The sequence below is a fragment of the Pogonomyrmex barbatus genome, unplaced genomic scaffold, assembly GCF_055798465.1.
Source record: "Pogonomyrmex barbatus isolate J1 unplaced genomic scaffold, ASM5579846v1 scaffold1, whole genome shotgun sequence".
NCBI lineage: Eukaryota > Metazoa > Arthropoda > Insecta > Hymenoptera > Formicidae > Pogonomyrmex > Pogonomyrmex barbatus.
In genome coordinates, this window is record NW_028297098.1 from 12,400,226 (window position 1) to 12,423,981 (window position 23,756).

Below are 23,756 nucleotides of genomic sequence, written 5' to 3' on the forward strand. Positions count from 1 at the left end.
ACAAAATGGTCCATTAAGTAATAGTGACGTTTACTATTACCAAATTTTATCAACTTTTACATTACGCATGTAAATTATATCCATTATATGATATTATTAAATTTTACATAATTTTATATATTTGGAAATCTTCAACTTGAATATTTAAGAATTACCTTTTCTTTTTATTAAAATTTATTAGAATTGTTATTAAAATTTATCATAATTTACAATATAATTACTTGATTGCCATTTAATAACACACTTATTATATTTAATATTATATTATTATTATTATTATTATTATTATTATCATTATTATTATTATCATTATTGCATATATTTATATTTTTATGTATTTAAATTCTACATCCCTTTTTTCTTTCGTAATTACTACTATTAAATACTATAATTTAATTTTAGTAACTTTTCCGGCTTATTAATTATTATTGTTTACACTCGTAACTTTTGCTCGGCTGCGAAAATAAAATTAATCTTCGTTAATAACAATTTTATCATCACAGAATGCAATAATTTCCTAACTTTATTATCATGCATACGTTATTGCAACATAGCAGTCTCATGCTCCTCTCATCTTCCTTAATTCGAAAATACCGCCAACGGTTCGGCGTCATCCCAGAACGGAGGCAAACTGCTCGTATCGGTTTATATTGTGGATAAACGGTGCAACTTCCAGCTTGTGAGTGTCCAAGAACGTCTACTGCGATCAGCTGATCAGTACCTGCGTAGTAAGTTGCACCAAGTTGCATCATTCTTGCCTACCTCTCGTATCCGAATTCCTCTTTATAATTCGAAAATTAAGCTTCATATAAAATTTTGGAAAGGAAAAAGTCGTTTTAATCAGAATTACAAACTATTACTTTAACAGACGAACGTTTATTCTAAATCATTCCAAATAATGCGAAAATTTAAAAAAATAATTGGTGCAAAAGAGAGAGCGAATAAATTGTTATATATTAATTTTAAAAATAATAGCTCAAAAATTTAAGATTTACGAAATTTAAGATACATAAATAAATCTTGCATAAATTCTGTATCTTTGGTATTTTGTATTTTCTTTTCTCTTTTAGTATGTCTAATATTTGTACACTCACAATAATTTTTAAGTGCAGAAAGTATAACACAAAGTGTAGTTGGAAAGAAGAGTTCTGTAGTTGCCGGTAATGGAATCGAGAAAAAAATTCGACATAAAGATCTTTTTCAATTTTGTCGCACAAAAGTACAAATATAAATATAGAAGAGCGAGGAATCTCAACGCGACGAGTATTATAGAAATAAAATAATGAAACAAAGTATCGTTCGCTCGTCAAGTACTCGGCACTCGTGGTCAATCGGCACCGTTTATCTTATTTCGTTTCAAATAACATTTGGTTATCGCGGCCGCTCGTCCGTCTCCTTATCTCGTTAAAAGACAACGCGGAGAGCATCTGGGTACATGGTTTGTCCGTTTTTGTATCAGTCCTTGAATATGTACCGAGTCCGTTTGAGTGATTTCGTGACGAAATCGTGGAGATCCAATGCGCCGGCGGTCCATCGGAGATCGATCGCCACCCGACATTCTCTCGTTTACGGATCTGACGTCGCGACAGCTCGAAAGCATGGCCTGCCGATCGTTGCATTGGAATCGACAATTATCACGCATGGCATGCCGTATCCTGATAATTTGAACACCGCGCTGAAAGTTGAGGACGCAGTCAGAAAGCAAGTTCGTATAACACGATGTTTCCTTCTTCCCTTTTCTTTTCCAATCTAATTCGAAAATAAAGTTTACAAAAGTTTATAAGATTGACACAAGGTTCTTTTATTTATAAAACGAATATAGTGTTTAAACTTTAAAATTAAAGTTTAAACTATTTTTTATCAAATGTTTCATATTAAAAATTCTATTCAATTATCGTGAATTGTAATCAATGCAGCTTTAAAAGTTTATTATTTTATGATTGAACAATACTTGAAAAATTCTGTTTTCACTTCAGGGTGCTGTACCTGCAACGATAGGAATCATAAATGGCAGGATACACGTGGGCTTGAACCGCGAACAGCTGGAGACCTTATCTAAAGCTGACTCTGCAAGAACCATGAAATGTTCACGCAGGGATATCTCTTTCATCGTATCACAAGGATTGAATGGCGGTACGACAGTCAGTGGCACGATGCTAATTGCACATGCAGCTGGTATTCCAATAATGGCAACAGGTGGTATCGGCGGTGTTCATCGAGGAGCTGAACTGACTTTCGATATCAGCGCAGATCTGATTGAACTTGGACGTACTCCGGTGGCAGTTGTCTGTTCTGGTGTCAAGTCCATCTTGGACATTGGCAAGACGTTAGAGTATCTGGTAGATACATAAACGCACACACACACACACACACACACACACACACACACACACACACACACACACACACACACACACACACACACACACACACACACACACATTCATTTCCACGTCTCATAACTTATTAATATCCAACACACTGAATCTCACTCCTGAAATCGACATAAAAATATAATTTTTATTTCCGTAGGAAACTCAGGGAGTACCGGTTATAAAAATAGGCCAGACACCAGAATTCCCAGCCTTTTACTGTTCCGAAACTTCAGACAAGATAAAAGCACCGTGTAGAATCTCCAATGCCGAGGAAGCAGCTGGTATCGTGAAGGCACAGGGAAAATTGGGGATTAACACGGGGATATTATTTGCAGTCTCCATTCCAGAAAGATACGCGCTGCAGCCTGGCGTTATGGACGACGCGATTTCCGAAGCTTTAAAGACAGCCGATGCTATGCGTATAACGGGCAAGCAGATCACGCCGTTTCTTCTAAGCGAACTCAACAAGATCACGCGTGGTCAGTCTCTTGAAACGAGTGAGTGAACCGAGACTAACAAATCGAGACATAAAATGGTGAAATACTATAATATTACACGCACGTTTAAAACACTTATTTCTCCGACGATTTCAAGACGATTTTTTACAGACATAGCTCTCATAGAAAATAATGCCAAGGTCGCGGCCGAAATCGCCTCGAATCTCTACGAGAGATCTCAGACAGGATCTACCACTGTACGTTCGATAATATCGAAGCAAAAACCGGTAAGTGCAAAGGGAACTTAAAAAATAATTGTAATATTGAAAACTTAAAGCGTATTAAAAAAATAACATCGAGGAATTATTTTACCGACATGCCTTATCACAACATACCACGTTCAAGGCTGACGCAGCATGAAAGTCATTCCCATTATCCTTATCAATAACTTAATGTTTATTTATACCGATGTCTTACTCAGATAGTGATCGGCGCGTCAGTTCTGGACACCGTCTTGCAGGTGAAGGAGCCCGAAATAAACGTAAGTCAAAAATCTCACCATCAAAGTTATACTAAATAACCAATTTTTTTTTTTTATATATTCATATTACATAATATATAGTTATAGAACAGTAACAGTATTTATATACAATTACCACCGTAATCCTTTTTCTTTTTTTCTCCTTATGTACACTTAATAATATCAAATAATGGGAAATCTCGCGTAGAATAGGGGAAGAGTTATGGTGTATGTTAACAAATGCCTTATAGAATAGCAAACCTAACCGGGACACGGCCGTAGCGACTAGCGGCGCGTCGCCCCGTAAACGTAAATTAAAAAATACAGATCGCAAGCTTTGTCGATACGATATTATGAAGGGTCGCCAACGTAAACGCGCTATTGAGCTCGATTGTAGCTTGAAACTACGTGTTAATTACTTCGCCCTTCCTCACTAACAGTCTTCGGATACACTCTTTTTTTTTTTTTTTTTTTTTTTCGTCGCGCGTGTCGTCTTTATACAATATTAAGGTAATCAAAGCTTTTAAGTGTGCACACTTTCCTTCCGGTATCGCGCTACGATCATCCTATGAAACGTCTCGTTCGCGACGTTGCACACGTGGCAGAAACGGATCGATTGGTCAAGGAGCTTCGCGATGAGTGGATCTCTGCATTGTTTGTGCAAACGTATTATTAAATGTCTATTAATTTACATTCGATATATCTGTTCAGCGATTAAAAAAGTTGACGCAGAATTCTTATCTGTCTCTCTCTCTCTCTCTCTCTCTCTCTCTCTCTCTCTCTCTCTTTTTTTTTTTTTATTTTCCAAGAAAAGATCGTATTTTTGTAGACTGTCGTTTCCTGTTGATCCGATCTGCCGGACTCGAATCCGACGTGCAACGCCACGAACGACTAATTATCCGACCTAGTTTGAGATATAATAAATTGGGTTTTTAAGCAGGCACTATTCAAAGCTCCCCGTCTTCCACACTTCAATTTGTATATATTACATTTAAATACCAATCCGTTACAAATCACTACGCTCGTTTGAACTTTGAAGTCTTTCTTGCAGTGGTATGTGGTTGTATAATGTTAGGAAATACCGCCTGAATAAAATATAAATGCCTAAAATCCTTCGCTCTTTTTCTTTTTGCTAGTAGATGGAACGTTAATACGAAGCGAATTCAAATGTCCCGGTTCCCTGGAGAGTGATATAAGTTTCGTTTTATCTTTTTATTTCTCTCATGCCGAACGTATTCTCTTCTCGACTAATTAATTAAAAAACGATTAGTCTCTATCTTCTGTATATAACATCTTTATATACATTTAGTGGCAGAGGCTGTGTGTCTGCGAGGTGTAAGCTTCCACGTTACATTCAACAATAACTCGATGGTCTGATTAAGAAAAAAATGAATTCTCGGCAAAGGAATTCCTTGTCTGGAGAGAATGAAAGAAATCCGCTGTCTTAACTCGACAACGCGCGAAATGTTTCTATTCCGCTAGTAACTGGCCCAAGAAGCGGTCAGGCAACCGTTCGAGATTAATAATTACCCTGTTTTCCAGACTAGTGTAATTATACTTGGACATGTGAAACGTCAGATCTTGAAACACATTTAAAATTCAACTGCGAATAGGCAGGGTTCAACATAAAGCGTCCCATCTTGATAACATCGGCGAGGGGAGAACATGCGTTCGAACAATTAACAGATAATATCCCGGTTTCTCCTTAAGCAGACGATCGACACTTATTATATCTATCATATGCCGGTATATACAGCCTACTATTAGTATTTGTATCCGTTATCATTGCACCTCCATTAAATGTATAACCCTAAGATTCCTTTAATCCTAGCTAGGAAGCCAAATATTTCGAGTGTTACGCTATGTCTTTGTCGCTTACAAGACGGACTTCTATTATTGGGGCCAGAGAGGCGTATGAGATGTGCGAAAAAAGAAAAGAAAAAAAAATAGAAAACATCGATTCGGGACACCAAATGAAATAATTTCGGTCTGTGTTCACTTCCGACGATGATGGTCGAGTTACAGGGAACGTATCGATACAAGCTACTTGCGTGACGCGTATTTTTTTTTTTTTTTTATATATATACGTAAAAGCGATTAGAAATTGTTTAATCGTCGCCTACATCAGAAATTTCTCTTTCTCTTTCGCCTTTTTATTTTTCGGTTTCTATTGTGTTATTTAACGAGAAAACTAAGTGAATCCTCGCGAATAGTTTGTTCAAATAGATACACGTTCATTTGGTCAAAAAAAGGAAAAGAGGAACAATTTGGCAGTACTATCTTACAATATTTTTCATAATATAACTATAATCATAGTATATCATAATATATCATAATTGTCTCTAAAGAATCGTAAAAAAATTTCATGAGTAGCATCATGGAATTTGATAGTTGGTTAGATAGTTTGTCTGATATATAAGTGTTCCGTCTGCATTATTATTTAAAGTCACACAGGTATAGACCCGAGTTTCTTCAAGACGAGTAACAACAGTCGTTAACGAATCTTGAATCGTAACTGTGTTCTTTCGGTTAATTACAGAAACGTCGATCAACATCGAGTAAACTAAATTTGCTTCTGTTGAAGATTGTTTTGCGACAGCAGTACAATAATACTCAGACGCGGACTCGTTGTGCGAATTTGCAAGATGAAAGGAATACCTGTAAGTTGGGGAAAGAGATATCCTCGCGATAGAAACGTTTTCGTTTGTGCTGGACAGAAACGCAATCCACGCGAGGTATATATCCGATTACTAACTCAGAGTCTTTAATTAAACCCGCAAAACTGTCGGTCCGCGGACAATCCGAGCGGAGATCCAACGGGGAACAGGAGCTTCGTGTGTCATTTATAGGCGACGACAGTTACACACGACTGTGACGTACTACCGGCGTGTGAGCCGCGCGTATTATCTTTCAGCATGAGAAACGGCACGATGGACGCTATCCGGTGCGCCCCGACGGTGGCACGACGGATCGATGACGGCTTTATATTCGGATGTGGGTAACGCAAGAAAGTTTTCACGGCTAAAAATAAAAGTCTGCACGAGTGAGTTATGCACACCGACCATGCGAGGACGGAAATACATGGGTGTATGTAAGGTGTACACTTGCGAAGAGAGCCTCAGGGCAGTTAATGAGCAACCCGCGACGTAGCCGCTGGCGCGCGCGGGCACAACTTGCACACAAAACATAAGCGAAAGCTCGCGTGGAAAAGTGGCCGGATTAATTCTGTAAAAGTCAGGAGAGACTAAAGAAAGTGGTTTCCAACGGTCATTTAAAATTAGCGTGCACCTACTCTCTATAGCTCGACGTCGACGATGACGAAATTAGCATACAACTACGGAGAGTACGGACTGTAAATAGAATGGATACTTCGAATTGTCTTTCGCGCGCGCGCGCGCGCGCGCGCGGGGAGGATGGGGGTGAGTTGCTCGTCTCTCGTTTAAGGAATCATAGGGCAATGACGTTTCGCGCCAACCTTAGTCGGACTCTTTTTCCCTTCTTTTTCTCCTCTGGATCGGGAGTCCCACTCTTTCTCTCTCTCTCTCTCTCTCTCGCGCGCGCAATCTCGAGCCGCGAACTTAAACGCCCCTTCGCGAGTTTCGCCTTACAAAACGGAGATAGGTCTCTCTTTCTCTCTCACACTATTGTATATATGTTTTGATTTGATTCTTTCGTTAATGTTATACAAGTCCCATAGTGATATCGATTCGTGAATGCTTGGTCTCTCATGTGTATCACCATTTAACGTCGCTAGTCATCGCGGTCTTCCTCGGCGTTACGTATTAAGCACTATCGCAAATCGGCGGGCTCGAGGGTAAGAGGTAGGGGCAAGCTATAGAAGATGAACAGCGGTTGTCAACCCCTTCACTTTCGATGACGATGACGATGACGACGACGAGGACGACGACGATGACGACGACGCCAATGACAATGACGACGATGACGACGACGATGATGACGACGATGTCGGCATATTTCTCACGTATATCGCACCGTCCGTTGGACTCGCGCCAGCCAGTAGCTCGCTGGATGTTCATGAGTTATTCTTTTAGAAAAGAAACTAAAATGCCTGATAGAAAGGTTGCGGGGAGGTTTTTCTTTACTTGTATAGCGGTATGTCGGCGCGCCGCCGATTGCTCCTGTACAGGAAACGATTCGAGGTGTTTCGCCACCATCTCCATAGTCAGGTGCGCCTACTCTGACCGCCCGTTACGGTCACTCCCGTGCCCGGGCTGGTGCCGTTCGACAGCAGCAGCCTGCGGTTAAACTCACGCATCTCGTAGTTGTTGTTACCGTTGCTCTTCTCACGACCGCCGCTGGCCGTGTAGTTGTTGTGATTGTTCGCCGAGGTAGGCGTCGTCTCCTCGAGTATCAGCGCGCAATGGCTGTTCGTGTCACTGTCGGCACCGCCGTCCTGCAGGTTGTTCGCCAGCAGCGGATGCCGGCCGGTGTTGCATTCGTCCGACTGCAGCAATAGCGAGGCGTTGCCTAAAAACGAGGGTGACAGATTGATTTTCTCTTCCGCAAAAATAATCGTTCTTCGAATCTTTCCTATCAAGTATCTCGATTAGTTGTTAATTCTATGTCTCTATTTTGTTATAAATAGTCGATATTCGGATATGATATGAGCTAAATTTAAATGGCAATTAATATCGCGTATTCTCTCGAGCAATGGTCTATTATTATTCAGAATCATCAGATATAGAAAAAGTTCATTCTAACTAAAAGGATCTAGAACGTGGACAGTGCATCATCAAAAGTTCTAGCGTTAATTAGTCCAAATCATCGACATTGGATCTAACAGTATTCACGAGCAAGAGTCATCAAACTAAAACGTACCTGAAGGCGCGACCGCGTTAGGCAATGTTGTGCGTCTCACGATACTGCCGTTGTTGGCCGTTTCCGGCATCATCTGGGTGAAGGGCGGTTGCGCGAACGGCGTGGCCGGCGGCGGCGGTTCCCTCAGCAGTCGTATTTTCTGTATCATTTCCCGTATCTCATAGCGTAGAATGCCGAGGAAGCAGAGCTTGGCGAAGGCGATGACGCAGAAGCCCAGGACGAACAGCAAGTCCGCCGTCTTCCTGAGCCAACGTACGAGCGTCTCCTCGCAGCCGCGCACGTACGGATACGTACACGTTTCGCTCGCGTTCACGCTGGACTCGCAGCAGGTCTGCGGCCAGCGGGATCCGGGAAAGTCCCTGGGCCCCGTCACCCCGCAGCACATGAACTCCCGCTGAAGTCGGTCCCACTGCTCGCTGAATCGTGGCTCTCTACCGTAATCCACCTGCGAACGCAAACGAGAAATCGTCAACCAATGACATGCGTTAATCAATCGAAAACGAGAACTCAAGGGTCTTCGTATTTGTCTCTGAACAAGATTCTACAACTCGGTATAAATCAGTTTTTTTCAACCGTCATTCACGTTTAATAATATGGACCGATCAACTCTCTGTTTATAGCGAATAAAAGGTACATCATCTACAGGCGGTCATCTATTATTAGTCCCCGAATTAAAAAGAGACTTGGACAGATCAGGGGATCTATCAAGGACAGGTTTCGACATATAGGAAATTATTCTTCTAGAGTCTATTTTGAAATAGAGCATGAAAGAAAAAGAAGCGCGTTTTCATCTTTGGTGTACAAAATACAAATACTGCAAATCGACGTCAGGAGCCTTAACGAATCAAGGACTAGCGACGCACCTGTAAACGTAGTCTGAGCGTGGGCCTGAGATCGGCGCGCATCTTCTCGAAGCGGAAGATCCAGGCGACGCCGACCACGGCGTCTCCGAACAGCAGGATCAGCAGCAATATCCAGTAGACGTGGAGTAGCCGTGCGCTGAGTCGCCTGGCGGCGATGCAACCGAGCAGCTGCACTACGCCTAGCTGCGCCGTCAGTGCCAGATAGCCGTAGAGCGCGGTGGGGTCGTAGACGCGAGGTACACCCGGCACCACGTGCCGACGTGGGTCGCCGGTGAACAGGAGGGTCTGCGACACCGCGGCGGCGAAGCCGATCGCGCTACCGAACAGCACCAGGTTACAGGCGTAGATCCAGAGGCGGTAATATCGCATCGCGACGTCCTGACCACCGCCGGCGAGTCGTTGGGACGTCACCGACGACGGCGCCTCGTCGGCGACGTGATCGCGGCTGTTGCTCCTCCGGGCGCCTCTCTTGAAGACGTCGTTGTTATTGTTGTTGACGTTATTATTATTGTTGTTGTTGTTGTTATTATTGTTGTTGTTATTGTTGTTTGTAGTGGTCGTGGTGTTGGTATCGGTCGAGTGCCGATGCTCCTCACGGTCGTCCAGCAGAAAGAGAAAGGGCGGCTTCGCGCTGCAGTCCTTCGTCGCTGTCTTTTGGCTGTGCGTCGACTGCGGGGTGACTGAACGTTGCAGCAGCATCACCGTCATACTATCGTGCCACCCTGGTGTGCGTGTCCTCGTCGTAAGGATTGTGCCCCGCGGACGCGGGGGGTTGAACAGGAAAGACGGGCCAGCGCGCGTTGCACCGTTGATGGTGGTCGCCGCCGCCGCCGCCGCCGCGATACTTACGCGGGGGAGGTAGTGACGAAGGAGGAGGAGAAGGCCGATCCTCTCTACTCGTGACCGGCGCGAGTCACGCGAGGCACGTCGTGCTGCATCGCCGCACCGGAAGGTCGTTCGTGGTAACATTCATGGTTGTCCCCCTCGTGTCAAGCGCACCGTTGAGCACCGCGATGGCGGTCTTCGGTGTTCTGGCAACCGGAACGCCGGTGAACGGACGATTCTCCTGCAAAACGGATAAAAAAATATTTAGAAAAGATGTAAGAGACATTCTTAAAAATCTGTCTGTTTTATCTTTCGAAATCGATCTTTTAGAATTTGAAAATCATCGATTCGATTTTCGATCCTGAATCTCGCGCTTCTTCACCGCATCGCACGATTCGGCGGCATCTCTTCCCCCTGCTCTTCGTCCCTTAATCTAACGGGGACACGCGGGGACGCGCGGGAATTCACAACGGAATTCAACGTGCGTGCGTTCCCAAGTCGAAGCCAACGGCGGGAGGAGGCTAGCGTGCGCCTCGGCGGATTGTATTTCTTTCTGACAGTTGTAGCGTGCGATAGGCGATTCTATTTATCGATCCTCTGCCGAGTAGCTCTATGTAGCTCCTCCGAGGAGGGACAGAGATAAATCGCGCGAGATAGAGAGAGGATATGCGCCTGAGTAAGTGTATCGGCACGAAGCGTCGCCGGCTCGGCGAGCCGTCGAGGGAAAACTGCAGAGACAACCTATCTGACGAATGCGAAGAAGTATATATATATATATGTGTATGTATATATATATATATATATATATATGTATGTATGTATGTATGTATATGTCGCATCACGCTAAAGCAGGAATGAACAAAGCGAACGCGGAGAATACGAATAGGAAACAAAGTACGAAGGAAAAAGAGAAAAAAATCGTAGACATGCTGAAAACATCTGGTAAAGATCTGCGGATGTCTATTCTATTCACAGATGGCCTTAGGATTACATTCTCATCGGGAATAGGGACGTGTATCGCCGACGCGAGAGAGCTCGACCGGGGCGATGCGCCAAAGCGTGTTCCCGTTTCCGTGCGTCGGCACTCGGCGTTGCATGCATGCAGGCAGTCCGACACCACGAGTATATGCGAGTGGCGCATTGTAATGAAAACACACGGAAGAGCGAGAGAGCGGTAAGGGCCCATCGATCGTTTAAACCCTGCGCGTTAGCGCGCGCTCCGCACACCGACATATGCGACGCGGCGTGGAAGGTTATGGGAGAGAGCGAGAGAGGAAAGGTGAGAGGATGAAGATAGACGGAGAGAGGCATCGACGGTGCGCGATTACCTCTCTTTTCGTCCGTACGAAGAAACAATTCCCAAACGTGACGGAGACGAGCAGTCAACGTCCTGGCCGGCGTCCAGTACTGCCTGCTTTACATAATCCCACAGAAGGAAAAAAGCAGAGAGAGAAAGAGAGAGTGAGAGAGAAGAGGCGCGCGCGGATCGATGTCGCACAATGTGCCGCGTGCGATCCTTTCCCGACGCCGGATATCGAAGCGAGGAATGAGGGGAGTAGAACTACACGTTTTTACGGAGCGGGGATAAAAAAAGATTATTATCGGACAGTCTTTAATTAGATATTGATATAGAGGTGACATTCCTGAAGAAGGATAAACCTGAATAAGTAGTAAGAGAGAGAGAAAGGACAACGAGGAGGCGCGCGCGCGCGCGCGAAAAAGAAGGGGGGATAAGAGGAGGAGGAGAACGAGGAGAAGGGTTGGTAGGCGGCAATGGATATAGGGAGGGACGTGGCGTTATGCAATCTTCCTCCCGACCTTCCCGAAGGAATTTATCGTCGCTCGCTACGCTTCGTCCTATTTTCGCCGCATGCAACCACGGGGAATGCCGCATGCCACACGCCGTCACGCGTCACGCGAACTGGTCTCTCTCTCTCTCTCTCTCTCTCTCTTCTCTTTCTCTCTCTCTCTTTCCCTCTTAGGCTCCAGCCGACCGCACGAGCGCTGATCGCGCCTGTTCGTAAGGTCGGCAGGACGCGTGGGCCCTCGAACTCAAGCACGCTCCTCGAATCGCTCTCCTCGGGCGACGCGTCAAGGTCTCGCGTTTCCTTTCCGGAGCGAGAACGAACGCGATTCCATCGCGGAAGCCTCGAGGAGGACCGCGAAGTTGCGCGAAGAGATGACGCCGCAATACCCGGCTTATTCGATTCGTTAGATACCTCTGCCAAGACTCCTCCTAGAACGAAAAGCACCACGTTAAGAAGCGTCCTTTCTCTTATGAGATCTTGGTAATCTTCGTCCTTTGAAGGGCGAGACTTTTTCTTCAGAGATCTTCGGAGGGAGGAAAATAGAGTCCTTTCTTTCTATGGAAACTGGATCCCTCGATGGTATGTCAGTATGTCAGTATGGTACGTCAGATCCGACTTATATTTCCGTCGGCGACGAAATCCGCATAAACGCAAAACGTTCGAGGGAATCAAAGCTGGATGAGAAATGCCACGGGCGTCGCGTGTCTCGCGTCACTGAGGGTCGTCTCGATGCTCGCGCGATCTTCTGCGACGCAGATTTCCGATCGGCGCAGCCTACGTGCACGCGGATAGTTGCGGTGGCGCGATCTCGTTCGCCGGGACCGCCGCGGAATCGCTGCGGCCGGGTGTTGTCAGTCGGGCCGACCGTACGGCGGTCGGGGTGCGCACGAGGGACGCGGTCGTCGTCGTCTTCGTCGTCGTGGTGCCCGTGGCGCTTCCTTCACGGGCATCGCCGCGGGGATCCTCCTCGGCAACGTCGTCCAGGACGTCGTCGTTCATGCCAGTCGGCCGCGTTTCTTCGTCATGCGTCCCGTGCTCGCGAATTCACCAGCAGCACCTTGACATCGTCGACAACTCCGCTCGCGGCTTCCTCGTCACCGGCGTTACCCCTGACCCTGTTGTCCTCGTCGCTGTCCTCGTGGTCACCGTTGCCCTCGTCGCTGTCCTCGTCCTCGTCCTCGATCTCGGCCTGGTCTCCGTCCTCCTGATCACAGTCGACACTTGACAAGGCCACCGCCAGCCGTAGCGCATGTCGCTCGCACGACGCTTCGTGGAGCGGCGCGACGCGACGCGACGCGACGCGCTGCTTCTCACTGCCACGGATCACGTAAAGTTGAGAGCTCGTGCGCGCGACCGAGCCGTCGTCGTCGTCGTCGCGACGCCGCAATCACGACACCCAATGCTTCTTGTCCCGCACGCCCAGCGGCATCGGACGTTTCAGGCGGACACGCGCGACTCTACTTATCTATTTGATCTATCTTGCAGCCTCTCTGCTCTCTTTCTCTCTCTCTCTCTCTTTCTCCGTCTTTCTCTCTTCTTCTTTCTTTATCCCAACGTAGAGAACACACGGAGAATACTCGGGGGTACGTGGACCGCGGGGGTGGTCACGGTCGAAGCGCCCGAGATAGGCAACCGGACTGGCACGAAGATCGAGGAGGTTCCGCCACCGCCGCGGCTACTCGCGAGGCAGACTGATAGATAGAGGGAAGACACGGAAAGGGAGTGTGCAAGGGCGGCTGATCAGAGGGCGAGGTGGGCTCCGCTTTGATCTGTTAGCGGACAATGGTCGAGTTGGCACATAGGCTCACGAGACAAATTCTCGTTTTATCACTATCTTGCATTACGAAAAGCTGGATGGGACTTGTCTTATTTATGAAATAAAGTAACATTACCGCGAAAAAATAGATCTGACCGGCGGGCTTCAGATCGCAAAAGGGTGCGCGCAACCCCAAGCACAGCATTGAATACGTAGAAATAGAGCCGAGGTGGAAGGAAGAGATGGAAAGATAAAAATGTCCAACCGTATGTTACCATCGGACGCGTAGTACAAGTGCGAAAGAGACAGAAAGAGAGAGAGAGAGAGAGAGAGAGAGAGAGAGGGATAGAAGGGGAGAGAGAGTATGTGTATGTATGAAATGGAGATATGTGCACTTGTCGTATTATATACTAAGCCATAAGGATGGAATGAAGAGGCGGAAGGGGTAAACACTATACCGACTTGGATATCGCAGAGATTGTTGTTTGTGTGCTTCCCTTAAGTACCCGCTATGACCCCGAAGCGAATACTCAACGTATAATTGAATTGTCGCAAGCCGGAGAGAAACGGGAGCACCCAAAATAAACTTCCCTTATTGCCGAGGGCTAGATCTGTAAAAAATCCGTACCCGCACCCGCTCTTTCCACAATGCATTCTTTTCAAGAACATTTAATCTTTCCATTTCTTTTTTCTTCTTTCTTATTTCTCTCCTTTTTCGTCGCATGAAAAATATAATATCCATATGAAAGATCGATCAACCAATCAAATTTGTGTCGATCCTCCAGAATGATCTTGAAGAAAATGATTCATTTTCAGAATGACGGTAGAACGCACACTGGGCGAAGCAGACGCAGTTGCGGTGGGGTTGGTCGAAACGTTGCCGACGCATTGCTCAAGCTCGGTTTAAAAAATACACGTCTGATATCCGTCGTTGGCAACGACGAGCATGGGAACGATATTCTTGAGAGCCTAGGAGCCGGGGCCGAGATGGTAAAATGCATATCGAACGTGGATACCGCGAGGTATGAATCCTCTTGTCGCATCGTTGGTAAATATTCAATAGCAAAAAAAGTTTGTTCAATGCAATGGAATAATATACATTCTAAGAACGTAATTATCCAAACAATATCCGAAATTATTCATTTATTCGAACCTAAATATGTTCGAACTATTCAGATAATCTAATGCCCAATTCCACCAACGTAAATTAACTTTAATCTCGGTTCAATTTACTCGTCTTTTTCTAATTCTAAGAATTAGAAAAAGATGAAGAGCAAATTGAACCGAGATTAAAGTAAATCTGTTTTGATGGAATTGGATATAAATCTCCAGAAGAATCGAATGCACGAATTCACAACTGTCAAAAGTAGAGCAGAAAATTAAAAATATAAAATGCCAAAAATATTTAAATTATATATGAATTTTAAATCAGCAATTCCGTTCATATTTATGACCTTAATTATGTTTTATTAATGTTGCAGATTCACGGTAATACTGAATGTTAACGGCGAATGTCACTTTTGTATTAGCGAAATGGAATCCTTCAGCGCGATCACTCCAAAGTTGATAAAAGAGTATCAGTCACATCTCGAAAAAGCAAGTCTCATCGTTCTCGATGCTAATCTCGAACTGGACACCATGCGCTGCGTGCTGGATATTGCATGGCAAGCAAATGTCCCAGGTAAGTGAAAATTTCTGCAGTTCACTGTTGTTTTGTTCACGAAAAATAATCTTTTCGTTTATTACCTACATTTGTAAGTCAAATGATACATAATTCTATCATACATACACATAAAATATTTATAAAATATATATAAAAATTATGTAAAAAAATTATTTGCACGCGTGAGTATAACAATGGACGGATATTATTCACGCAAATTAGCTTAAAGAAAATTGAGTTAATAGTTAGCTCACAAACAGATGATAATCTCAACACATGTGTTCATGTGTCGAATTAAATTATCTCATCCAATTTTTCGGTTGTCTCTTGTGTTAGAAAATTTTACTTAAAAATATTTTACTTATGTTTCTATATAAAACAATTGGACGGAAATTGCATAAATAGGCCAATATGTCCCATCTCGGGAGATAAATTTATCATTCACCTATTTATCCGAAAATAACGGTAAGAACTTTATATAGAAATATTGATTTTCTCATCAAAATGCACAGTTTGATATTACGTTAAACGTAGCCGCTTCGTGACGGCGCGTGATGAGACTGCGGATTCGGTTGCATCTGCATCACCAAGTTACGAGATTCCTTGCGCAATCTGTACCCTGTCCGCGCGTCCAGATAAAGGAAAAATGCGGCGAACGTGTGAATTATAAACGATATAACTGCAAGACCATACGACCATGACAAGTGATTGAAATTCGGATACATTAACCAATCCCGACGCCAACATTGCCCGCCGAATATGGAGACCGCTAGGAAGAGAAGCGCACCTAAAATCAAAGAATGTTCGTTAAAAAAAATACTCGTTATCTCGGTGTCTCCTGCCTTTAGCTTTGAAGATTCACTTACCAGCCACTGCATTGCATACAAATGCGACAGATGATAGAATCCATTCATAATGCAAGACGAACCTCAGTGGCCAACGTACCCAGATCAAAGAGATTACAGCAAAAGCAAAGATGGAGAGCAGCATGGCCAGTGTAACGAATGCCTGAACTACCATGAGCCATCCTGGTAGCAGCCACTCTCTTATAACATAATATTCTTGCGAAAATATATGATGGCAACCATCAAATTGTACATCAAACTGATAATTCGGAAATCGAAATTGCTCGAAGCAATACTCCCAGAGTCCCATGTGCTTAAAGTTGCTGAAGGTCTCCTGATACGATTCTAGCCAATAGGGACTGAAAATCAAATGAAGTGTTGATAAAGATTGCTTTTATACGATAAAAATAATCACATCGAAATAACGAAGAAACGAGGATATTTACCTTATAAAGGCCATCATTAAGAGAAAGAGCGCCGCGAACGTGAGTCCTCCGCCGAAGACAACCGCGTCTATCATGAAAGAAATGATTAATACAGGTTATTATGTAAAATATTGTTGATACTTAATTAATTACTCACTGGACGCTCTGTGATACTCTTGCTTATCCACCGTCATGATGAATTTTCGGAAGAACCGATGAGAAGCCAATTGGCTCGTATAACTCGTTCGTTTACAATTATTGTTTTCGTTCGTCACCGCAACTTTATCAAAACCCTCGCCACACCTTGCGTTGCTTCATTGCTGCCAACTCCAGAGAGTGTAGCTTATCAACAGATGATATCGCAGACTGTTTCGATATTGTGGCGTACCATTTGAATGTGTTTATATTTACAGCATTTATATATACCCGTTTAAAACTCAATACTTTGAATAAATTTTATTTAATACTTTCTTCGCTAAGAAAAAAATAGTTCAAAAGATTTCAACTTGTTTTTCATTAGAAAATAATGTAATCAGTAAGGGCGAATTATAGATATTTTATATTCATAGCTTTCATAGCTTTATCAAGATGTGATTTATTTAAATTCCAAATATATAAAAATTTGAGAGAGTCTGATAGAAAGTATAAATAGCTTGCATTAGAAGTTTTATTTGGTAAAGGACGGAGTTACAAAATTTACTTTGCTATCCGATTGAATTATGAACTATTATATTTCTTCGGATATATATGTATATATACCTGTTAAAAATATGCATGAATGTATTGTGCATCAATTAAATTTCGTGCTTGAATCTTAATATACAATATTATATATAAGATGTACAATATACGAGACATTTCGTAATCCGTCTCAAAATGTAGTAGAAAAATTCGTCAAAGAAATAAAAGTTACTGAGTTCGTACGATAAAGTCAACAGATTAAAAATTTTAAAACTATAATAAAAGATCTTTCAATGAAAGAATGGAAGATTTAAAAAAAACGTTTCAAAAAGAATTTATTACTAAAATCATAGATCTTTTTTACACATGAATTTTTCTGTTAGCATTTTGAAACATATTACGGAACGTTCCGCATTTTTTTCATTAATAACAATATTATCATACAATACTGTAATCCCATATACGTAATATATATGTATGTATAAAGATGTATAAAATATCGTACAAAAATATTAAACTTATATATTTTAGTCTAAACTTAAATTAATACAGATCTGCTTCTTTTTTTGTACATTCTATAGAAAGAGAAAAGTTCTACAGTAAAAAGTTGCACCTTATGGACGGAATGATACTACAGACTTTTAGTATAAATGCTGTGATTACTGTATATGGTTAAGAACGGTTATTTTAACCGTTAAGAACCATTGTTTGTTTTAGGCGCGAGATTCTAGTTGGAAACGCGTTTGAGATTCTTTCAGATAATCTCGTTTCTTTCGTTGTACATTCGCTTCTACCAGCAATAAACCACTGGCGATCAGTATTAGCACGCTACCTATAACGCCTAGAGCGAAAGACCATCCTAAATAATTATTGTCGTGTCCCGGCATCCACTCGTCAGCATTACCGAGGCAGGCGAATATGATGACTGCCAAGCCACCACTAAGACCACTGGCCAGCAGCAAAAAACCAATGACAGTTATCAGCTCGATATATCTTTTTCGTTCTGGATCGCAGCACAGAGTGAAGAGTAATATCAAAAAGAATGATATCAAGCCCAGCAGAAAGCATAGCGTGAAGAAGACTTGCGTGGCTATCATAAACGCTATAATAAAAGATATATCAAATAAATAATGAAGACTCTTACATAATCAAATGATAATAGTAATTATAACATCGTCATTGTTATTATTTATTGACATTGTCAATGAGTTTTAATTCAATGATAGTCTAAGATACTCTATTATTTCTTGTAATAGCAAATCTCTTTTTAGAGATCAAAAAAAATTAAAATATTCATTGTGTACTTAAAATGACAGTTTTCTTCTTATATATCTCATCTCGTTACATGATTACTCACAAGGCAGTAAAAAGCCACGGATCTCGGAGTAGCCCGCGGTGAACGGATCATAGACCCATCTGCAGCCGACGAAGAATCGTCTGGGCGCATCGGACTCCTGGGGATTGGGCAGCGATCTGAAACAGTGTCGCCATAGGCCAAGTCGGTCGAGCTGCGCCCCGACGATCCGCGGGTCGCTGACCAACCAGGCGGGCGTGCCAAAGGCAACGCACACGCACACGAACCCCACCAGGAACACGCCGACGCCGACGTTGCCGGACAGACTCCTCTTCTTCATGTCGCCGCGCCCCGAGACCGATCGAGAATGAGAGAGAGAGAGCCGAGACGTCCGATCAGCCGCCTGGACGCGCAGCGTAAACACTACGCTCTCATGAAACACAATTTTACCTGACGGTCCCACGGCACTAATAAACCACACCCAAGCGTCCCGCGTTATTGGCGGAGCGAACGGCCGAGTTCTAACCTAACCTAATCTGAGTCTCACCTCGAACCACGCGCGACTATCCCACGAGCGGAGCGTTAAACGTAACAAATCCGCGCAGCAGGATCGTCTGTAGAAGGCTTCGGGTTACAAAAAAGAGGGGACCAGTTCTTATCGCACATCTTTTTCCGTACGGAACATTAAAAAAAAATGAAATTTATGAGCAAACAAAAATTTTTTTAATTTACAAGCTCTATTAAGCAATCATGAGAAAAATAAAATGAGCGATGAAACTCGGCGAAATAATAAGCATTACAGTGTGAAGTAAGTCGATAAAGAAATCAATTAATAAATTGATGTTTGAAACGAGCAAAAAATTTAGTCGGCATACGAAGCAAGGAAAAAAAAATCGTTTTTTCTTTCAAGGAAGTAAATTCTTCGAGATTCTCGGAAACACTCGCGATGTGTGATCCTGCCACTCCTCTCGTCGTCCCTGTGTTCGTCAAGGTGCATGTGTCACCGTGTATATTATGTCTTATTTACGCGTGTAATTTCTCTCGTCATGATCGCATTCCGACCTTGATCCTGTAGGACATAAGCGAACCGCGAATAAATACGTTTCTAAGCTTTACTTTAGATCTTCCATAATTTGCAAATCAGAATAATATTCCACTTGCACAATTCTATAAAAAAATAAGAAAAATTAGAATATTTTAATGTTATATTGCAGATTCGTAAAAAATAGCGACATGTAATTAACAATACAGACAATTACAGACTTGAATTTATATATATAAATAAAAAAAATTATTCGGCGCCTAGGATCCTGCCTGCCGAATATTGCCATCTATTACATTCCGTTTTTCGAAAAATTTTAAATGCTTATATATCGAGATGTGTTGTATAAGAAATTTATAAGTAGAAACGTTGGATCGGTTTCTATCTTGAAATATTTAACGCGGGTCACGGATGGTTCAAAACGGGCTCGAATCATCCGCTCGCTGGATGAGAAACGCTCTTCTCTTTAATACGTAACTTCCGCTCCTCTTACAATTAACCGCGCGTACCATTCATTTACACCCTCTCCATTTATATTCTCGCTTTCTCCCCAAAAACGTCTTACGTATAAAGTTATTCGTCGAAATGAGGAACGCACATCCTGTATCTGATTCACTGAAAATTGTGTCGCTTCCCGAGTCATCGCTGAATAGGATTCCTCGTAAGATGCGGACGCGTCACCTCGAGATCTCGACGCACGATCGGCGATGACGCATTCACGCCTTTTGGCATAACTGTGGATAATGCAACGTCGGTCGATTAGAATAGAATCTAAATTAGGTCAAACAGCAGGCACTTTCATATCGCGTGCACGCGAGACCTGCGTCTCATAATTTACGATAAATTTGTGAGAACAAAGTGGGTCACCGTGCACAGAGGTACGCTTAATTGATTTAATTCGAGGATTGTAACATGCATTTTGAACGTGCAAGCCGAGTGATAACACGCTATAAAAACGATTAAGAAATATTTTATTACGTCGCCTGTATATGGCATACAAGTTGAGAGATTTGTTAACTTGTAACATTAATATCTGTAAGAAGACTTATGTACATATATAAAATTAATCTTCACAAACGTTATATAAAACTTTATAAAATAATACAGATTACATGGACGGATTATTCAGATATGTGCATCACGTCGCGACACGTTTAATAGGACTTAACATGATAATATCTAGTCATGCATTTTCTTTTAGAGAAAATTTTTCATATGTAATTTATAACGAATTCTTGGTTATTCGCACCACATTACAAATTAGTACACGCTAAGCTGCTATATATGAAGTTATTAAAATGCAAAAGTACATAAACATTCTAAATTACTGCATAAATACTTAATAATATGTATGTACCGTGTGCGTGTGCTTGTCATATTACTTAGCAAAATATGAATGATTTTGTCATCAAAAAGAATACTGTGCTATTACATTTAGATATTTCATATGTAGCAACCTTTAATGCTGCCTTTAATTCGATGGGATTGAATTCGCAATTAGATTTCTATCAACGCAAAGTTAATTATAAAATATCAACGTTAATTATATCCTAATCTCTTAAAAAAATATCAGTATAGATAATATATCGATAAATCTAATATTGCAATGAGTATATATATATATATATATATATATATATATATATATATAAAAAATAGAATATATATATATATATATATATATATATATATATATAAAATAGAATATATATATATATATATATATATAGAATAGAATATATATATATATATATATATTAGTAGATATATAGAATGATAAAAAATTATAGTCTTAGATGAATTTATCCGTGATATATGAATAAAATTTATGTTTACGCGATTCTTTGATATTGTCGATATTCATCATCCGCGTTAGATTATGATGTAAAAATGTGCTAAATAGTCGTGTGCGTTTTTTGTTCTTCGTTCAATATTCGCTCTTGCTTCTTTCGATGTCTACGTCCCTCGATCAGAAACAGAATACCGGCGGCTATCAGAGTAACACTACCCACCACAGCTAGGGCAAAGGACCAGCTTATGTCATTGTGCTCCCAATTGGGCATCCAGTCTCGTCCGTCGCCTCTGGCACCGAATATAATCACCGATATCACGCCACATACTCCCGCAAGAGTTAAATTTCCACCGGTCGCCCAAAGGAGTAGCTGATATTTGTCATGATAACGAGAGCAACAGCTATACAAAATAGTTAAGAAACTTCCTATCAGAAGCAGGGTCAGGCACAATGTGAAGAAGAATTGCGTGGCGACGAAGAAATCAGGCAGAAGTATGTCGTGTATGATGTAATACTCCTCCTCAAACACCCACCAACAGCCATAAAATCTTGTATCATAGAGATGTCGTGGATCCTGGAATCCTTGAAAACATACCTGCCACAAACCTGGAAAGAAAGTATCTCTCAATTATTTTGTCATTGCCAAGTATCTCGTGTTCAATAACGTTGTGTTATCAGAAAAGAAATTTGAATAGAGATGAATCTATTTCAAAATATTGTAAATAGTATAAGAGAGAATAATTAGAGGAAACGAAGCTCGAACTCAAGGCTTTATTTATTACAGGCGACATTTAGTCTGCATGCCTGTGCCAACTCCTTACAATAATTATTCCAATCTCTTTTGAAATATGTAATGGGTCTGGATTGGTCATTACAATCTTGAATTAGTCTTACGTGAGGCTGTGAATCAGTCTTTTATGGCTCTAAATTTCTTACAATAATAGGAAAAAAATAATCATTTTCTGACAATCAATCTTATTACATATCCGACAATCTCTCGCGATAGGTGACAGTTGGTTCCCTCGTGCCCACGTCCAACTTGTAAATATTTGTAAGTATTTTACATATATTTATAGTTCATTTATAGATCACAGTGGTATCCCAGTACTTTCAATCGTGCGTGCCCTTACCGATCTTGACGAATTGCGGATTATCCAATTTTCCGTCGGTTTCCAGCCAATTGGGTGTGGTGAATGCGATCACCACCAGAACGAACGCCACCGCCGTGCATATAACGGCGGCCTTGCCCGTCTTCGTCTTCCCCATCATTCACGATTGTCACCCAGCGTGTGGTGTTACGTAATGGAAGAATGACAGGGAAAGTAACTCTTCGGAACGCGATATGTTTGTTGTATCACGACTCGTCCGTCCTAGGACGCAAAAGTACACGACTTCCTCTTGGAGGAGATTCCTCTTGGTAGAAGTTTAATTTGATGTACGGACGCTAGAGTGCGTTGCACGTCCCGGAATATTCCCTCCCCTTAAATTTCGATGATCCCCTCCTCTTCTCTCCCGGAGCTTTGTTATGGAAGAACTTTTTCCGTGTCCCCATCGTGAAGATTACACAGAAAAAAAGATGTCTTTATCTTTTCCGATTTTCTCTTTCGTTGCTTCTTATCTCTCTCTCTTTCTTTTTTAGCACAAGCTTCTTACTAATCGATATCTGATGGCTTAATGACAATAGAATAGTTTTTGTATGGTTTTTCAATAGATCTATGGAACGAATAAAAATTGATTAATTATCCTCGACAGTCTGGTACGAGCCTACGGACGTACAAAAGGCGGCAAGGCTATTTCAAGTCGGGGCACAATGGCAAGACGTGCTACACTTCATCTCGCCCAACCAGAACGAGCTGAAAGTCATAGGCAGACAGTTTAACATCCCCGTAGATGAAAGTATGGACTTGGCGGCTGTGAGAAACGTGGCCGAACAGTTGATCGAATACATTCCGGTCATTATAACTACCTTGGGAGCGCAGGGAGTATTGGTCCGTGCCTTGAACGCGCACTTAAATCAACGATGATGTCAATGACACGCTAGAGTTGACTTTCTATCTTCCAGGTGACCCGAAGAGCTTCGCAAAACGTGCCCTTCTACGACGAAAGTGGCGAGCTGATCGCCAATTCGTCGGTCGCGTCTCGATTGTACCCCGCTGTCGACGGCACGGCAGAGACGGGTGAGATGCTCAACGTAAGCGGATGCGGAGATTGTCTCACCGCTGGAATAATTTACGGGATTCACAAGGACCTGGATGAAGTTGATTGCATCTCTGTGGCTTTGAGAGCCGCCGCACTTTCGCTGAGATCTTTCGACGCGGTTCCACAGACGCTCCGCGACGCTCTTCATCAGCGATAAGCCTAATTGATAATATCTCGTCGCAATTAAATTAATAATCTAATTGGCTGTAAATATACAATTTTATACAATTGTATTCTATTTTATTTACAAATTCACGTATTTTGAAAATTACTCTCGTAAACAACTATCGTTTATGTTTGTTTTACGTTACTGTATTTCAATAAAGTATTATTTTTATTATTATTGCTGCTGCTGCTATTAGTAATATTAAACTGCCATTTTGCATTGATTA

At 42.3% G+C, this 23,756-nt stretch overlaps 5 protein-coding genes and 1 long non-coding RNA gene across 11 annotated transcripts; 1 reads left to right on the top strand and 5 right to left on the bottom strand.

The window, feature by feature from the left end:
• Positions 1-283: 283 nt before the first annotated feature.
• LOC112552468 (uncharacterized) lies at positions 284-818 on the bottom strand. The gene is made up of 2 exons (XR_003096633.2): positions 540-818; positions 284-455 (listed from the first exon to the last, which is right to left on the bottom strand). It is a non-coding gene; the product is annotated as an uncharacterized LOC112552468 (long non-coding RNA).
• LOC105424996 (uncharacterized) lies at positions 585-23,704 on the top strand. Of its 4 annotated transcripts, XM_011635505.3 has the most exons (11): positions 585-728; positions 1,460-1,705; positions 1,977-2,339; positions 2,533-2,872; positions 2,984-3,099; positions 3,294-3,353; positions 14,240-14,445; positions 14,905-15,104; positions 22,172-22,216; positions 22,918-23,153; positions 23,228-23,704. In XM_011635505.3, exons 2-11 carry the CDS (start codon positions 1,469-1,471, stop codon positions 23,519-23,521), a joined length of 2,097 nt encoding a protein of 698 aa, XP_011633807.2. In that variant the 5' UTR covers positions 585-728; positions 1,460-1,468; the 3' UTR covers positions 23,522-23,704. The 4 variants fall into 4 exon arrangements, with proteins under 4 accessions (XP_011633807.2, XP_088932927.1, XP_011633806.2 ...); XM_089076801.1 differs by lacking the exon at positions 1,460-1,705 and having other exon boundaries at positions 586-728; XM_011635504.3 differs by lacking the exon at positions 585-728 and having other exon boundaries at positions 778-1,705.
• LOC105424995 (uncharacterized) lies at positions 3,368-13,598 on the bottom strand. Of its 3 annotated transcripts, XR_016139249.1 has the most exons (5): positions 12,079-13,598; positions 9,035-10,100; positions 8,172-8,616; positions 7,436-7,820; positions 3,368-7,357 (listed from the first exon to the last, which is right to left on the bottom strand). XR_016139249.1 is itself a non-coding variant. In XM_011635501.3 (4 exons), the coding sequence occupies exons 2-4, from the start codon at positions 10,001-10,003 to the stop codon at positions 7,516-7,518; spliced, it is 1,719 nt and encodes a 572-aa protein (XP_011633803.2). In that variant the 5' UTR covers positions 10,004-10,100; positions 12,079-13,597; the 3' UTR covers positions 3,368-7,515. The 3 variants fall into 3 exon arrangements, 2 of the variants coding, with proteins under 2 accessions (XP_011633803.2, XP_011633805.2); XM_011635501.3 differs by having other exon boundaries at positions 3,368-7,820; positions 12,079-13,597; XM_011635503.3 differs by lacking the exon at positions 12,079-13,598 and adding an exon at positions 11,188-12,033 and having other exon boundaries at positions 3,368-7,820.
• Positions 15,132-16,674, bottom strand: pck (Claudin superfamily protein pickel). The gene is made up of 4 exons (XM_011635500.3): positions 16,514-16,674; positions 16,378-16,444; positions 15,953-16,290; positions 15,132-15,873 (listed from the first exon to the last, which is right to left on the bottom strand). The coding sequence occupies exons 1-4, from the start codon at positions 16,548-16,550 to the stop codon at positions 15,611-15,613; spliced, it is 705 nt and encodes a 234-aa protein (XP_011633802.2). The 5' UTR covers positions 16,551-16,674; the 3' UTR covers positions 15,132-15,610.
• On the bottom strand, positions 17,006-19,360 carry sinu (claudin family member sinuous). The gene is made up of 2 exons (XM_011635499.3): positions 18,395-19,360; positions 17,006-18,139 (listed from the first exon to the last, which is right to left on the bottom strand). Exons 1-2 carry the CDS (start codon positions 18,669-18,671, stop codon positions 17,751-17,753), a joined length of 666 nt encoding a protein of 221 aa, XP_011633801.1. The 5' UTR covers positions 18,672-19,360; the 3' UTR covers positions 17,006-17,750.
• kune (claudin) lies at positions 20,328-22,650 on the bottom strand. Its single transcript, XM_011635498.3, has 2 exons — positions 22,296-22,650; positions 20,328-21,771 (listed from the first exon to the last, which is right to left on the bottom strand). The coding sequence occupies exons 1-2, from the start codon at positions 22,432-22,434 to the stop codon at positions 21,269-21,271; spliced, it is 642 nt and encodes a 213-aa protein (XP_011633800.1). The 5' UTR covers positions 22,435-22,650; the 3' UTR covers positions 20,328-21,268.
• Positions 23,705-23,756: the final 52 nt, after the last annotated feature.